At 50.0% G+C, this 16,557-nt stretch overlaps 1 protein-coding gene across 1 annotated transcript; it reads right to left on the reverse strand.

Annotated features, from left to right (window-relative positions):
• Positions 1-1,465: 1,465 nt before the first annotated feature.
• On the reverse strand, positions 1,466-4,888 carry LOC116988198 (probable G-protein coupled receptor 139). The gene is made up of 2 exons (XM_033044748.1): positions 4,722-4,888; positions 1,466-2,480 (listed from the first exon to the last, which is right to left on the reverse strand). The coding sequence occupies exons 1-2, from the start codon at positions 4,798-4,800 to the stop codon at positions 1,483-1,485; spliced, it is 1,077 nt and encodes a 358-aa protein (XP_032900639.1). The 5' UTR covers positions 4,801-4,888; the 3' UTR covers positions 1,466-1,482.
• Between the last annotated feature and the right edge of the window lie 11,669 nt (positions 4,889-16,557).

The raw sequence follows: 16,557 nt of genomic DNA on the forward strand, positions 1-16,557 counted from the left end.
CTGCAAAAAAGCCACCCCCACCTCTTTCACAGTTTAGTTTAGTTCAGAGAGATAACAAGCCCTTCGGCCCACCGAATCCACACTGTGATGTCACTTATGAAAGAATACGCAAGGTTTTGGAGCCATACAGCATGGAAACAGGCCCCTTGTACGTTCTCCGAGATCTTCCATTTCCTCCCACACTCCACAAATGTGCAGGTTTGCAGGTTAAGTGGCTTGGTATAAATGTCAAAAATGTGTCCCTATTGTGTGTATGATAGTGTGAGTGTGCGGGGGTCGCTGGTCGGCACAGACTCGGTGGGCCGAAGGGCCTGTTTCCATGCTGTATCTCTAAACTAAGCTAAATTTGTCTGGGAAAATCTCTTCAAAAAAAAAAAAGCTGTGCCTCTGACGTGTAATCGTCTGAGCTGGTGCATCGAACGTCTGGCAGTGTGCAGCGTGATCGCAGATAATAAATCCTATCACAGGCAACACTTTAATAAAATCTCTGGCAGAGCGAAGATTAGTTGTAGGCGCAGTAGCCTGACAAGCAAATGGCACCTGGGATTGGTTATAAATCCCACTCCCTAGCTCCAGTCTGGCCGTTCCTTCACTGGGCTGTCAGTGGTATCAGCAAACTGTAGCATCCCAGCAACACCTAGAGACTGGTCCTCACCCACTCCCAGGGACTGCAGATGCTGGTTTAAACAAATATCTCTCATTTCCCTTATCCCTAACCAGTCCGAGGAAGGGTCTCGACCTGAAAAGTCATCCATTCCATCTCTCCAGAGATGCTGCCTGTCCCGTTGAGTTATTCCAGATTTTTGTGTCTAGCCACTATCTACCTCATTGGAGACCCTCGGACTAACTTTAATCAGACTGAAGTCTGGTCTCGACCTGAAAAGTCACCCATTCCATCTCTCCAGAGATGCTGCCTGACCGGCTGAGTTACTCCAGCACTTTGTGTCTATCTTTAGTTTAGTTTACTGTGTAGGAAGGAACTGCAGGTGCTGCTTCACACCAAAGAAAGGCACAATATGCTGGAGTAACTCAGCAGGACAGGCAGCATCTCTGGACGAGAAGGAATGGGTGATGTTTCTGAACAAGGGTCTCGACCCAAAATGATTTGATCCTGACCAAGGGTGCTGTCTGGGCGGAGTTTGCATGTTCTCCCTGTGACCACGTGGGTTTCCTCCGGGTGCTCTGGTTTCCTCCCACATCCCAAAGACTTGCAGGTTTGTAGGTTAATCGCCCCTCTGTAAGTTGCCCCTGTTGTGTAGGGAGTGGATGTGAATGTGGGATAACGTGGAACTCGTGTGAATGGGCGATCGCTGGGCGGCGTGGACTCGGTGGAACTCGTGTGAATGGGCGATCGCTGGGAGGCGTGGACTCGGTGGAACTCGTGTGAATGGGCGATCGCTGGGCGGTGTGGACTCGGTGGAACTCGTGTGAATGGGCGATCGCTGGGCGGTGTGGACTCGGTGGGCCGGTGGTGAACTGGCCTCAGTTCTTCGGCAGCTGAAGTGGGGTTTGGGTCTTGAGTTGGGTTAGACGGTACACGCTCTTCAGGGTGTTGATGGGCAGAGTGGCCACATGGACAGGGGGCTTCCTCCTGCAGTTGGTGAAGGTGAGGATGGTCCAACACTCTTGCCGGAAGGCGGACGAGGCTGAGCAGAAAAGCCAGAAGTTGATGGCTGAGTTGAACCACTGAAGCATGAAGAGAATGTCAGGGACCACGCTGCTCACCACACTGTAGTCAAAGTAGTTCAGCCCGTCTAAGCTGCTGGGCAGGCACTCGGAGATGAACCTGGGCAAACCCAGGGCCACGGCAGCAAAGGAGACCACCAGCATGATGTGGGCAGACCTCCTGGTTCTGATCCTGGTGGTCTTGAAAGCAGCGTTGTCAGATTCTGAATGGATCTTGGTTCCTTTGTGGAGCCTGTAGGCTATCAGCGTACTGAACACCAGGATTAGGAGGTAGGGAACGCCACCAGAGATGACCGTGTGCAGCCAGATTGTAGCCGGGTTCCGTGTGCGGTTGGAGGGTCCACATTCCCTGCGCTGGCCGCTGCTAAAGTTCCTCGAAACCCAAACAGTGGCGGCCAGCGAGTGCCTGGCAAATACATTCATCATGAAGGCCATGGTTGTCAAGGCAAGGGAGAGGATGACAGTCAGCACAAGTGCCCACAGTGTGTTCCTGGGCTTGGCCACCTGAAGCTGCAGTCTCTTGTTGAACAGCACCAGGTATCTCTCGATGGTGAAGGCAGTGGTGATCCACACAGAGAGAAGGATGGTGGCGTACTCTAGCACAATAGACGTACACCACCAGTGAGTGTAGACCCAGCTGCTGCCCGGAGCCTGCCACAGCTTGGTCAGGTTGAGGATGCCCGCCCACACCAGGCACAGGGTGTCAGACACAGCCAGAGCCACCAGGTAGATGGTTGTTGTCTTAGACAGACCGCATGCTCGGCAACAGATGATGTAGATCGCAAATAGGTTCCCTGCAAACACACATCAACAGAGGGCAACAAGTTAGTGTCACCCAGAGAATATTGTCATCAAAACTCAAGTGTCAGGAGGCAAGCGAGTTCAATTTGGCCAATGGGGGCACGGTGGCGCAGTGGGTAGAGCAACTGCCTCCCAGCCTCAGGGACCCAGGTTCGATCCTGACCTCGGGCGCTGTCTGTGTGGAGTTGGGTGCTGACTGTGTAGAGTTTGCATGTTCTCTCTGTGACTGTGTGGGTTTCCTCCAGGTGCTCCAGTTTCCTCTCACGCCCCAAAGATGCGGGTTTGCAGGTTAATTAACTTCTGTAAAATACTCCCTAGTGTGTAGGGAGTGGATGAGAAAGTGGGATAGCATGGAACTAGTGTGAATGGGTGGTCGGCACTGACTCGATGGAGTCCAGATAGAGAGATAGAACTCTAGGGGCTAGTGGAGTCAAGGGATATGGGGAGAAGGCAGGCACGGGTTATTGATTGGAGACGATCAGCCATGATCACAATGAATGGCGGTGCTGGCTCGAAGGGCTGAATGGCCTACTCCTGCACCTATTTTCTATCTTTCTATGTTTCAATGATGGGCCAAAGGGCTTGTTTCGATGCTGTATCTCATCCAATCTAATTGTGTACAAAATCATGAGAGGGGGGGAGGGGGGGGGAAGATTTAATAAGAACCTGAGGAGTAACTTTTTTACACAAAGGGTGGTGGGTGTATGGAACGTTTAAGAAACATTTAGACAAGTACATGGATAGGACAGGTCTAAAGGGATATGGGCCAAACACAGGCAGGTGGGACTAGTGTAGCTGGGGCATGTTGGGCGGTGTGGGCAAGGGCCTGTTTCCACACTGTATAGAAACATAGAAACATAGAAATTAGGTGCAGGAGTAGGCCATTCGACCCTTCGAGCCTGCACCGCCATTCAATATGATCATGGCTGATCATCCAACTCAGTATCCTGTATCTGCCGTCTCTCCATACCCCCTGAGCCCTTTAGCCACAAGGGCCACATCTAACTCCATCTTAAATATAGCCAACGAACTGTGACCTCAACTACCCTCTGTGGCAGAGAATTCCACAGATTCACCACTCTCTGTGTGAAAAAAGTTCTTCTCATCTCGGTTTTAAAGGATTTCCCCCTTATCCTTAAGCTGTGACCCCTTGTCCTGGACTTCCCCAACATCGCGAGCAATCTTCCTGCATCTAGCCTGTCCAACCTCTTAAGAATTTTGTAAGTTTCTATAAGATCCCCTCTCAATCTTCTAAATTCTAGAGAGTATAAACCAAGTCTATCCAGTCTTTCTTCATAAGACAGTCCTGACATCCCAGGAATCAGTCTGGTGAACCTTCTCTGTACTCCCTCTATGGCAATAATGTCCTTCCTCAGATTTGGAGACCAAAACTGTACGCAATACTCCAGGTGTGGTCTCACCAAGACCCTGTACAACTGCAGTATCACTCTGGGACTAGTGTAGCTGGGGCATGTTGGGCGGTGTGGGCAAGAGCCTGTTTCCACACTGGGACTAGTGTAGCTGGGGCATGTTGGGCAGTGTGGGCAAGGGCCTGTTTCCACACTGTATCACTCGATGACTCGATATACAAACCAGCTGTTGAACAGCATCAACTTTTTTTGTCGCCGCTGGATTTTGAAATGTTCAATAGTCGACACAGATTTGACGCCGGCAGTCGTGAAAAAATGGCCAAGTGGGACAGGCCCTTAAGTCGGCCCACACCTGCACAGGTGCCCCTCCGAGACCCCCAACCGTCTCGACGCTCCCCTCCTCCCGGGCCTGGTCCCCCTCCTTGATGTTCTCAGAGCCCCCCCCCCCCTTGATCTCGCAGTTTGGTTTCTGTGTTTTGTTTAATTTACAGATGTTGAATCTTTTTTTAAACGCTTTGCTTTTCTCATCGTTTGCAGGTTTAAAAAAAAACTAGTTGTGAGATGTTCCCGAGTTCAAAACAAGGTGTACACTGTTTTACTGTTTTACAACGAGACCCGGTTCTTTGAGGAGCAAGTACCTCTATATATATTTTACAAGACCTTTTCATTTTTTTGATGTTCTGATTAGTGTTTGGTTTACGAGAATGATCCCAGGAATGAGCAGCTTAACATATGGTGAGCGTTTGCCGGCACCAATCTAGTGGAGTAAATATTTAACTCTGTCGCTCTGCAATGCTCAACGCTATGAACTGAATAGTACAAAACCCAGCGTATATGGAATAAAAGGAATAAAGAATGTTGTACCTGGAATCCCGAGAGAACAGAGAGCTATGTAATACACCTTCTGGAGCTCAAGGAAAGGCTGCTTCCACGTATCAGTCATCTTCTAGAGGATTGGAATATTCTGATGTATCCCTCGACAGAGTTTGCCCCTAATAATAGAGCAAGTGGCAACAAGTCTCCAGCATCACAGAGATACGGTACTGTTGCCGAATCATTCAGATCCAACCTGTAACGTTGACCGTTTGATGTTAGAAGAGGTCTCCCCTCCTCCCTCGATATCATTGGAGAATGGTGTTTGACATCGACTTACAATGGAGGTGGATAATTCGTTGTAATTGACACCACAACACACTCTGCCACATCGAGTGCCTCGTCCTCTGGGCAGGTCACTACAAACTCAACACGGATAAATGGTGTTCAGGTTGGTAAAGGAAGGACATTCTTTAATAAGGATAGACACAGAGTGCTGGAGTAACTCAGCGGGACAGGCAGCATCCCTGGAGAGAGGGAATGGGCGATGTTTCGGGTCGAGACCCTCGGGGGGAAAAAGGGAAACGAGAGATAGAGATGATGGCGTAGAGAGATAAAGAACAGTGAATGAAAGATATTGAAAAAAGTAATGATGATAAAGGAAACTGGAAGTGTTTATATTTGCAAGTTGTCTTTCAGTTAGCTGTTTGTTGTGTGTGAACGAGAAGCTGGTGTGACATGGGTGGGGGAGGGATAGAGAGAGAGGGAATGCCGGAGTTAATTCCTTAATAAGGAATTTGATAAGGAATGTCCTTACCTGTATCTGTACACTGTAAATGTCTCGATTGTAATCATGTATTGTCTTTCCGCTGACTGGATAGCATTCAACAACAAATGCTGTACCTGCAACAAAAGCTTTTCACTGTACCTCGGTACACGTGACAATAAACTGAACTGAATGGAACTGGAAGTGTTTATATTTGCAAGTTGTCTTTCAGTTGAATGAATGAATGAATGAATGAATAAGTTTATTGGCCAAGTATTCACATACAAGGAATTTGCCTTGGTGCTCCACCCACAAGTGACAACATGGCATACAGTGACAGTTAGGAATGACACATAAAACATTAAACATTAATAATAAAACATTATCGATTAAACGGGGTGGAAGATTGCAACCTTCACGTGGTCCGCCCTGTTTCGACTAATGCAATTAACTCGACGTGCACAAACGGAAGATCAAATAGAACAAGTTGTCCAACAACTTTAGGCTGTGCACGCCACACGAAAGAAGAAGAATCGATTAAACATGTGAATTAAATAAAATAACAGAGTAAAAAGAGGCTACAGATTGTTGGCTGTTGAGTAGAGCAACTACTCGTGGATAAAAACTATTTTTATGTCTGGCTGTGGCAGCTCTGACAGTCCGGAGTCGCCTTCCAGAGGGAAGTGATTCAAAGAGTTTGTGGCCAGGGTGAGAGGGGTCAGAGATGATCTTGCCCGCTCGCTTCCTGGCCCTTGCAGTGTACAGTTCATCAATGGAGGGAAGGTTGCAGCCAATAATCTTCTCTGCTGATCGGATGATTCGCTGCAGCCTCCAGGTGTCGTGCTTGGTGGCTGAGCCAAACCAGACCATGATGTGAAATGCCGTTGAAATGAATAGAACACAAAGTGCGGCGTCTGTGGGGGGGAATGGACAGACGATGTTTCGGGACGGGAACCTTCTTCAGGCTGAAGAGGTAAGACAGAGAAAGCTGGGAATGGGAGGTGGGGGCAGGACAAAGCACAGAAAGTGATAGGTGGATACAGGTGAGGGGAGGTAGGCACAAAGTGCAGGAGTAACTCAGTGGGTCAGGAGGCATCTGTGGAGAAAGTGGCCAGGTGACGTCTTGGGTCGGGACCCTTCTTCAGACTTAAGGGGGGGGGGGGGTGTCAGATGGGTGGAGTCAGTGACATGGGCTGGAGGTGAAATGGAGGCAACAGGGTAACATAGAAACATAGAAAATAGGTGCAGGAGGAGGCCATTCGGCCCTTCGAGCCAGCACCGCCATTCATTGTGATCATGGCTGATCGCCCCCTATCAATAACCCGTGCCTGCCTTCTCCCCATATCCCTTGACTCCAGTAGCCCCTAGAACTCTATCTAACTCTCTCTTAAATCCATCCAGTGACTTGGCCTCCACTGCCCTCTGTGGCAGGGAATTCCATAAATTCTCAACTCTCTGGGTGAAATTTTTTTTTCTCACCTCAGTCTTAAATGACCTCCCCTTTATTCTAAGACTGTGGCCCCTGGTTCTGGACTCGCCCAACAATGGGAACATTTTTCCTGCATTTAGCTTGTCCAGTCCTTTTATCATTTTATATGTTTCTATAAGATGATGAGGAGTGAAAAAAATAATGAGGGGAATATATAGGGTGAACGCTCAGAATCTTTTATCTAGGGTGCAGGAACCAAGAAGCAGAGTCAGTGGGTTTAAGGTGAGAGGGGAGACAATGTTTTGTCAGCGCCCCTTGATGGAGGAGCTGTTCATTTGCCTGGATGTGACTTGGACAATGTCTATTGTTGCTGGGTAGATGGGGAGAGGGGGAGAGAAACGAGGGGGGTGTTACTGTGAACGACAGATTGATGCACGATTAGCGCCCTCTCTTGGTCTACAAAAAGAGTGCTGGAGTAACTCAGCGGGTCAGGCAGCATCTGTGGAGAACATGGATAGGTGACGTTTCACCTATCGTTTCAACTATAGGAGCATGGAGGTTCTCCTGCAGTTGTACAGGGTCTTGGTGAGACCACACCTGGAGTATTGCGTACAGTTTTGGTCTCCTAATCTGAGGAAAGACATTCTTGCCATAGAGGGAGTACAGAGAAGGTTCACCAGACTGATTCCTGGGATGGCAGGACTTTCATATGAAGAAAGACTGGATAGACTCGGCTTGCACTCGCTAGAATTTAGAAGATTGAGGGGGGATCTTATAGAAACTTACAAAATTCTTAAGGGGTTGGACAGGCTAGATGCAGGAAGATTGTTCCCGATGTTGGGGAAGTCCAGAACTAGGGGTCACAGTTTAAGGATAAGGGGGAAATCTTTTAGGACCGAGATGAGAAAAACATTTTTCACACAGAGAGTGGTGAATCTGTGGAATTCTCTGCCACAGAAGGTAGTTGAGGCCAGTTCATTGGCTATATTTAAGAGGGAGTTAGATGTGGCCCTTGTGGCTAAAGGGATCAGGGGGTATGGAGAGAAGGCAGGGATGGGATACTGAGTTGGATGATCAGCCATGATCATATTGAATGGCGGTGCAGGCTCGAAGGGCCGAATGGCCTACTCCTGCACCTATTATCTATGTTTCTATGTTTCGCAGAGTGCTGGAATAACTCAGCGGGTCAGGCAGCATCTGTGGAGGGATGGATGAAGGGTCTTGACCCAAAAACATCGTCTGTCCACTCCCTCCGCAGATGCTGCCTGACCCACTGGGTTCCTCCAGCATAGGTTCCAGCATCTGCAGTCCCTCATAACTCCACCAGGTGGTGGTGTTCCCATGCGCTGCTGCACTTGTCCTAGCGGTGCATGGTGCAGCTTTGTGCAGAGTTGCATCGACCCCTGTGCAGCAGTGGTGGAGCAGATAGACACAGTGGTTGATGAAAGCTGCTCAAGTGAGTTGCAAGTGGCCAAGCGCGTGGTCTGGTGATAATTACTCCTAGTGGCTTCAAGTTGTTCACTGTACCTCAGCACATGTGACAATAAACTAAACTAAACTCGGGGTGGGGCAGCGGGTAGAGCTGCTGCCTCACAGCGCCAGAGACCCGGGTTCGATCCTGACTGCGGGTGCTGTCTGTACGGAGTTTGCACGTTCTCCCCGTGACCTGCGTGGGTTTTCTCCAGGTGCTCTGGTTTCCTCCCGCACTCCAAAGACGTGCAGGTTTGTAGGTTCATTGGCTTGGTAGAAGTGTCAAATTGCCCCTAGTGTGTGTGTGTGTGTGTGTGGGTGTAGGGTAGTGTTAGTGTACGGGGATCGCTGGTCGGCACGGACTCGGTGGGCCGAAGGGCCTGTTTCCGCGCTGTATCTCTAAACTTATCTAAATCCTGTAGGATTCAGATTCAGATTCAGATTCAGATTCAAACTTTATTTGAAATGCAGTTAGCATCTCCCTAGAAAAGCCACATAGAATAATGAGCAATAAATATATATATTTACATACATACAGTCGTAGTAATGCAAATTTTTTTTCTGGTGGGAGGAGTGTCCGGGGGGGGGGGGGGGTGGGGGTGATTGGCAGTCACCGAGGTACGTTGTTGAGTAGAGTGACAGCCGCCGGGAAGAAGCTGTTCCTGGACCTGCTGGTCCGGCAACGGAGAGACCTGTAGCGCCTCCCGGATGGTAGGAGGGTAAACAGTCCATGGTTGGGGTGAGAGCAGTCCTTGGCGATGCTGAGCGCCCTCCGCAGACAACGCTTGCTTTGGACAGACTCAATGGAGGGGAGCGAGGAACCGGTGATGCGTTGGGCAATTTTCACCACCCTCTGCAGTGCTTTCCGGTCAGAGACAGAGCAGTTGCCATACCATACTGTGATGCAGTTGGTAAGGATGCTCTCGATGGTGCAGCGGTAGAAGTTCACCAGGATCTGAGGAGACAGATGGACCTTCTTCAGTCTCCTCAGGAAGAAGAGACGCTGGTGAGCCTTCTTGATCAGAGTTGAGGTATTGTGGGTCCAAGAGAGGTCATCGGAGATGTTAACACCCAGGAACCTGAAGCTAGAAACACGTTCCACCTCCGTCCCGTTAATGTGGATGGGGGTGTGCGTGCCGCCCCTAGACTTCCTGAAGTCCACAATGAGCTCCTTGGTCTTCTTGGAGTTAAGGGCCAGGTTGTTGTCAGCGCACCATGCTGCTAAGTGCTGGACCTCCTCCCTGTAGGCCGACTCATCGTTGTTGCTGATGAGGCCAATAACCGTTGTATCATCTGCATACTTGATGATGGTGTTAGTACCATGTACAGGTGTGCAGTCATAGGTGAAGAGGGTGTAGAGGAGGGGGCTCAGCACACAGCCCTGTGGAACGCCGGTGTTCAGGGTGAGGGTTAAAGAGGTGTGCTTGTCTAACCTAACAGACTGGGGTCTGTTGGTTAGAAAGTCCAGAATCCAGTTGCAGAGGGAGGGGTCGATGCGCAGGTTACCGAGTTTGGTGATCAGTTTAGAGGGTATAATGGTGTTGAATGCTGAGCTGTAATCGATAGCCAGCCTGTGAGCCATGTGTGTGGGTCAGAGGTTGTGTATTCTACATAATAAACACTGTGCTGTCCATCTGGCAAGGCCATTCAAGTTGCCGATCGATGGTGACCATAAGGTGCTGATGTTGGGGTACCAGGAAGAGTAAAGCCATCCAATGTCCAGGCCAGCCGACTGGACTGTGTCTGGTTGGATGCCATGACTTGTCGGTGGGGGCAGTACTTAGCCATTCACCACCGCCCGTTGTCTCCTCAATCCTTTCGCCTTTATTGGTATTTTTATTGAGTCTAAATGTATGTTTTAATGTATCTCAGTGTGTCTAATGTGGGGGTTGGGAGGCTTATAGGGGGTGGGGGAGATAAGGGGAGGGGGGGGATAGGGAGGGGGGATAGGGGGTGGATGGGAGGGGGGTTGGGGGATAGAGGGGGGGGGTAGCGGGGGGTCGTTTGGGTGTGTGTGTTATTGGGGGGGATCTGGTGTGTTTGGGTTCTTGTGTTATCGTGTGTTTGGGGGGGTGGTGGTTTGTACCCGTTTTGCAGTCACTTACCTGGATGTAGATGTGTCTTTTTTCCGTGTCACATCTTCGCCCTCCACGCGGTCTACCGACTAGATTGGCGCGGCCTATCCAACCGGAGACCGCCCAGAGTTTCAGCAGCGGGCGCAGCGCGGAATTACCATCGCGGAGCCTACGATCCTAGTCTTGGGGCTAACGGAACCAAGTGATATGGGGAGAAGGCAGGAACGGGGTACTGATTGTGGATGATCAGCCGTGATCACATTGAATGGCGGTGCTGGCTGGAAGGGTCGAATGGCCTACTCCTGCACCTATTTCCACTCTTTCTATCTATGTTTCTATGTTAAAGATTTCCTGTGGGTATTTGCAGAGCACAATTGTGAATATTGCGGACAAGATGTGAGCAGATTGGAGGAACAGCATCTTATATTACATCCCAGCGGTATAAACATTGACTTCTCTAACTTCAAGTAACCCTTGCTTTCCCTCTCTCTCCATCCCCTCCCCTTCCTAGTTCTTCCACCAATCTCATTGTCTCCGACTAGATTCTATCCCTGTCCCCTCCCCTGACATCAGTCTGAAGAAGGGGGTTGTTGGTCGGCATGGACTCAGTGGGCCGAAGGGCCTGTTTTCGTGCTGTATCTCTAAACTAAACCTCAAATGTAAAATAAAAAGCTGTACCTTTGACAGCTAGATGCAAGAGTACACTCAGGCATATCCTGGTTTTGCTTTAGTCTGATCTTTGATCATCTGCTTTCATAGTGTGGAAACTGTACATTACTTCAAACATCTGAAGACATCAATTAATGTGTGAAGCTTGTTCCATCCTTCAAGGGTTATGCAGCAGCATGGTGTCTGAAAGCCTCCACCCCCCCCCCACCGCCCCCCACTCGCCCCCCACCCCCCTCCCCCCCCCACCACCGCCCCCCCTCCCCCCACTCTCTCCTCCCCCCCCACCCCCGCCCCGCCCTCCCCACTCCCACCTCCCCCCTCCCCACTAGTCTCCTCTCCACCCCCCCCCCCCCAACCGTCCCCCCTCTCTCCTCCCCCCCTCTCTCCCCCCTCTCTCCCCCCCTCTCCTCTCTCCCCCCCTCCCTCCCGCAGATCTTTGATGTATTCCAGTCTGTACATAGACACAAAATGCTGGAGTAACTCAGCGGGACAGGCATCATCTCTGGAGAGAAGGAATGGGTGGCGTTTCTGGTCAAGACCCTTCCTCAGACTGATGTCAGGGGAGGGGGAGATACCTTGAGGCGATCTCACAGTGGAGCAGTCGATATGTGTAGGAGGGAACTGCAGATGCTGGTGTAAACCGAAGATAGACACAAAAAGCTGGAGTAACTCGGCTCCAGAGAATGAGATGCTGCCTGTCCCGCTGAGTTACTCCGGCATGTTGTGTCTATCTTCGGTTTAAACCAGCGTCTGCAGTTCCTTCCTGCGTGCCTGTGTTGCAGTGTGCCTCTGCTCTGCAGGGTGAGGTGGTGCGGGGTGTGGGAGGGGTGGATGCTGGCCTGACCTTGGCTGGAGTGTGAGTAATACCCACATGGCAGGCGGTGAGGATGCTGACAGGCAGGAGAGGGATGGCTGCGGACTCTGCCACGCTGAGTGATGTGGAGTCTGGGCTCCAGGTACCTCTGTCTCCAGACTCACTGCCTGTGTCTCCACCAACTGCATTGCTCACTACACAACCCACACAGTCACCAGCTGATGGATTCACATTTCCACTGTCCCCATGATTAAACATCACAGATTGTACGCCTCCTTGTCACCGTCCCCTCAGTTAGCAATGCACCGTTCTACAGCTCCTTCAACATCTTCTCCTTTGATCTGTCCTGTTCACAACTTACCCTTCCTTATCTCCCTCTCCCCCTGACTCTGTCTGAAGAAGGGTCTTGTACTAATCTACCCTCAGCTTCTCTGTGTGGGAAGGAACTGCAGGTGCTGGTTTAAACCAAAGATTTAACATATAAGATTGTTAAGGGCTTGGACACGCTAGAGGCAGGAAACATGTTCCCGATGTTGGGGGAGTCCAGAACCAGGGGCCACACATAGTTTAAGAATAAGGAGTAAGCCATTTAGAACGGAGATGAGGAAACACTTTTTCTCACAGAGAGTGGTGAGTCTGTGGAATTCTCTGCTTCAGAGGGCAGTGGAGGCAGGTTCTCTGGATGCCTTCAAGAGAGAGCTAGATAGGGCTCTTAAAAATAGCAGAGTCAGGGGGAAAGGCAGGAACGGGGTACTGATTGTGGATGATCAGCCATGATCACATTGAATGGTGGTGCTGGCTCGAAGGGCCGAATGGCCTACTCCTGCACCTATTGTCTATTGTCTTTGGAGTGTGGGTGGAAACAGGCCCTTTGGCCCAACTTGCTCATACTGACCAACATGTCCAATCTACACTAGTCCCACCTGCCTGCGTTTGGCCTCCAAACCCGTCCTATCCATGTAACCTGTCCAGATGTTTCTTAAACATTGCAATAGTCCCAGCCTCAACTACCTCCTCTGGCAGCTTGTTCCATACACCCACCACCCTTTGTGTGAAAAAGTTACCTCTCAGATTCCTATTAAATCTTTTCCCCCCTCACCTTAAACCTATGTCCTCTGGTCCTCGATTCCCCTACTCTGGGCAAGAGACTCTGTGCGTCTACCCGATCTATTCCTCTCATGGTTTTATACACCTCTATAAGATCAACCCTCATCATCCTGCGCTCCAAGGAGTAGAGTCCCAGCCTGCTCAACCTCTCCCTGTAGCTCAGGGCCGTCGAGTATTGATAACATCTTCGTAAATCATCTCAGCACCCTTTCCAGCTCGACGACATCTTTCCTATAACAGTTCAGCCCAGAACAGAACACAATACACTAAATGATGACATCCCCAAGATCTAATACAACTGCAACATGACCTCCCAACTCCTATTCTCATAGAATGAATACTAGAGATTTGAGTGAAGCACAAAGTACTGGAGGAACTCAGTGGGACAATAGACAATAGGTGCAGGAGTAGAGGCCATTCGGCCCTTCGAGCCAGCACCGCCATTCAATGTGATCATGGCTGATCATCCACAATCAGTACCCCGTTCCTGCCTTCTCCCCATATCCCCTGACTCCGCCATCTTCAAGAGCCCTATCTAGCTCTCTCTTGAAAGCATCCAGAGAACCGGCCTCCACCGCCCTCTGGGTCACAGGAGTGGAATGGATAGATGTTTTGTGTTGGGACCGGATCAGTCTCAACCCTGCTGTCAACCCCACTTATCACCTGCAACCCTAGTTAGTATCTCCACCCTCTCTGTCCCCTACCCAATTCATCTAATTAGGGTGGTGCGGTGGCACAGCGTAGAGCTACTGCCTCAGAGCGCCAGAGACCCGGGTTCGATCCTGACCACGGCGTTTGCACGATCCCCCCGCCCGTGACCTGCGTGGGTTTTCTCCAAGATCTTCATTTTCCTCCCACACTCCAAATACATACAGGTTTGTAGGTTAATTGGCTTGGTGTACATGTGAAAATTGTCCCTGGAGTGTGTAGGGTAGTGTGAGTGTGCGGGGATCGGCGGCCGGTGCGGACTCGATGGGCCGAAGGGCCTGTTACTGCGCTGTGTCACTAAACTAAACTTAACTAATTGGTTTAAGATGGAAAGATAGATCATCCATGATCGAATCTCAGAATCATCTAGATGGGCCGAATGGCCTAATTCTGCTCCTATCACTTATGAACTTACAGGTTTGTAGGTTAATTGGCTTGATATAAGTGTGAATTGTCCCTAGTGTGTGTACGATAGTGTGAGTGTGCGGGGATCGCTGGTCGGTGCGGACTCGATGGGCTGAAGGGCCATTTAACCTGCCAGTTAACCCCCCTCCACTACTCCCCCCCCCCCACAAGTATCCACCTATCACTTGCCGCCTCTTGCCCCACCCTTTTTCACCCCACATTCTCCACTCCATCAGCCTGAAGAAGGGTCATAGAAACATAGAAACATAGACAATAGGTGCAGGAGTAGGCCATTCGGCCCTTCGAGCCTGCACCGCCATTCAATATGATCATGGCTGATCATCCAACTCAGTATCCTGTACCTGCCTTCTCTCCATACCCCCTGATCCCTTTAGCCACAAGGGCCACATCTAACTCCCTCTTAAATATAGCCAATGAACTGGCCTCAACTACCTTCTGTGGCAGAGAATTCCACAGATTCACCACTCTCTGTGTGAAAAATGTTTTTCTTGTCTCGGTCCTAAAGGATTTCCCCCTTATCCTTAAACTGTGACCCCTTGTCCTGGACTTCCCCAACATCGGGAACAATCTTCCTGCATCTAGCCTGTCCAACCCCTTAAGAATTTTGTAAGTTTCTATAAGATCCCCCCTCCATCTCCTAAATTCTAGCGGGTCCTGACCCACCCACTGTCCACGGATGCTGCCTGACCAGCTGAGTTACTCCAGCACTTTGTCTTGTCCTGCTGGCCCTGCCCAGTGAGACCATTCGCTGCTCAGTAATTGTGCTGGATTCCACCGGAGTTCCTCTACCTCACGTACACGAGTCTTTCATGCAAGATCACCCAGTTATCAGACAACAGACGGAATACTTTGGTTATTAAATTTGACATCTGTGAGCGCTCCTTTGAAATATTGTCATGAATGTTTTCCCTCACGACAGCCACAATTCTCTCTGCAAGCTGTTTTGTCGGGAGGAAGTTTCTGTTGGTAACGTACGTTTGAAGTACCTTCCCGCTGCAGTGAAGCCGCCTTCGTCTTCAATGTGGGAGTGGTCAGTGACAGGAAAAGGTCTTGATTTGGGATTTAAGGTCGTACAAGGCACGGCATGGTGGCGCAGCGGTAGAGTTGCTGCCTCACGGCGTCAGAGTCCCAGGTTCGATCCTGACTACGGGCGCTGCCTGTACGGAGTTTGTACGTTCTCCCCGTGACCTGCGTGGGTTTTCTCCGGGTTCCTCCCAGACTCCAAAGACGTGCAGGTTTGTAGGTTCATTGGCTGTGGTAAAATTGTAAATTGTCCCTAGTGGGTGTAGGATAGTGTTAGTGTACAGGGATCGCTGGTCGGCACAGACTCGGTGGGCCGAAGGGCCTGTTTTCGTGCTGTATCTCTAAACTAAACTAAGTCTACAACTTGAGTCTGAAGAAGGGTCGCAACCCGAAACATCACCTATTCCTTTTCTCCACAGATGCTGCCTGACCCGCTGAGTTACTCCAGCACTCGGTGAAACGTCACCTATCCATGTTCTCCACAGATGCTGCCTGACCCGCTGAGTTACTCCAGCACTCTGTGAAACGTCACCTATCCATGTTCTCCACAGATCCTGCCTGACCCGCTGAGTTACTCCATCTTAATGCTTGGTCTTCTCGTTTTATCCTGCATATCCATGTCAAAAAGCCTATTAATCACCACTATCGTATCTGCCTCCACAACCACCCCTGCCAGCGTGTTCCAGACACCCACCACCCTCTGTGTAAACACTCTCAGACCCAACATCGCCCTGGCTAGCGGATGTGGAGAGGATGTTTCCATTCGCGGGAGAGTCTAGGACCAGAGGTCATAACCTCAGGATGTATCTTTAGAAAGATGAGGAGGAATTTCTTTAGTCAGAGGGTGGTGAATCTGTGGAATTCATTGCCGCAGAAGGCTGTGGAGGCCAAGTATGTGGATATCTTTAAAACAGAGATAGATAGATTTTTGATTAGTGCAGGTGTTAGAGGTTATGGGGCGAAGGCAGGAGAATGGGGTTGAGAGGGAGAGATAGATCAGCCATGATTGAATGGCAGAGTAGACCTGATGGGCCGAATGGCCTAATTCTCCTCCTATCACTTATGAAGTTATGAACTCATAATTTTATACACCTACCAGGTCTCGCCTCAACCTCAGGCGTTGGGGAGGAAGCAATCCTAGTCCGTGCAGCCTCTCGCTGGAACTAAGTGCCCGCTAATGTGGTGCAGACTGCACACTATTCTGCTCCGCAGAGACTGTTTTGAGACCTCAGTTTAGACTCTAATCGGAGACCTTTTGAAAATGCAGAAAGACTGCACTAAATAAAAGTGTAACCTTTAAAGCTATCTTATTGCAGAGAATAAAAATGAAATTGCAAGATAGCGCCCCGCACGCCTGTACATTTGCTGCGATGTTCCTAATGTGATTTACATTGACCAGG

This window comes from Amblyraja radiata, chromosome 27, assembly GCF_010909765.2.
Source record: "Amblyraja radiata isolate CabotCenter1 chromosome 27, sAmbRad1.1.pri, whole genome shotgun sequence".
NCBI classification, from domain to species: Eukaryota; Metazoa; Chordata; class Chondrichthyes; order Rajiformes; family Rajidae; genus Amblyraja; species Amblyraja radiata.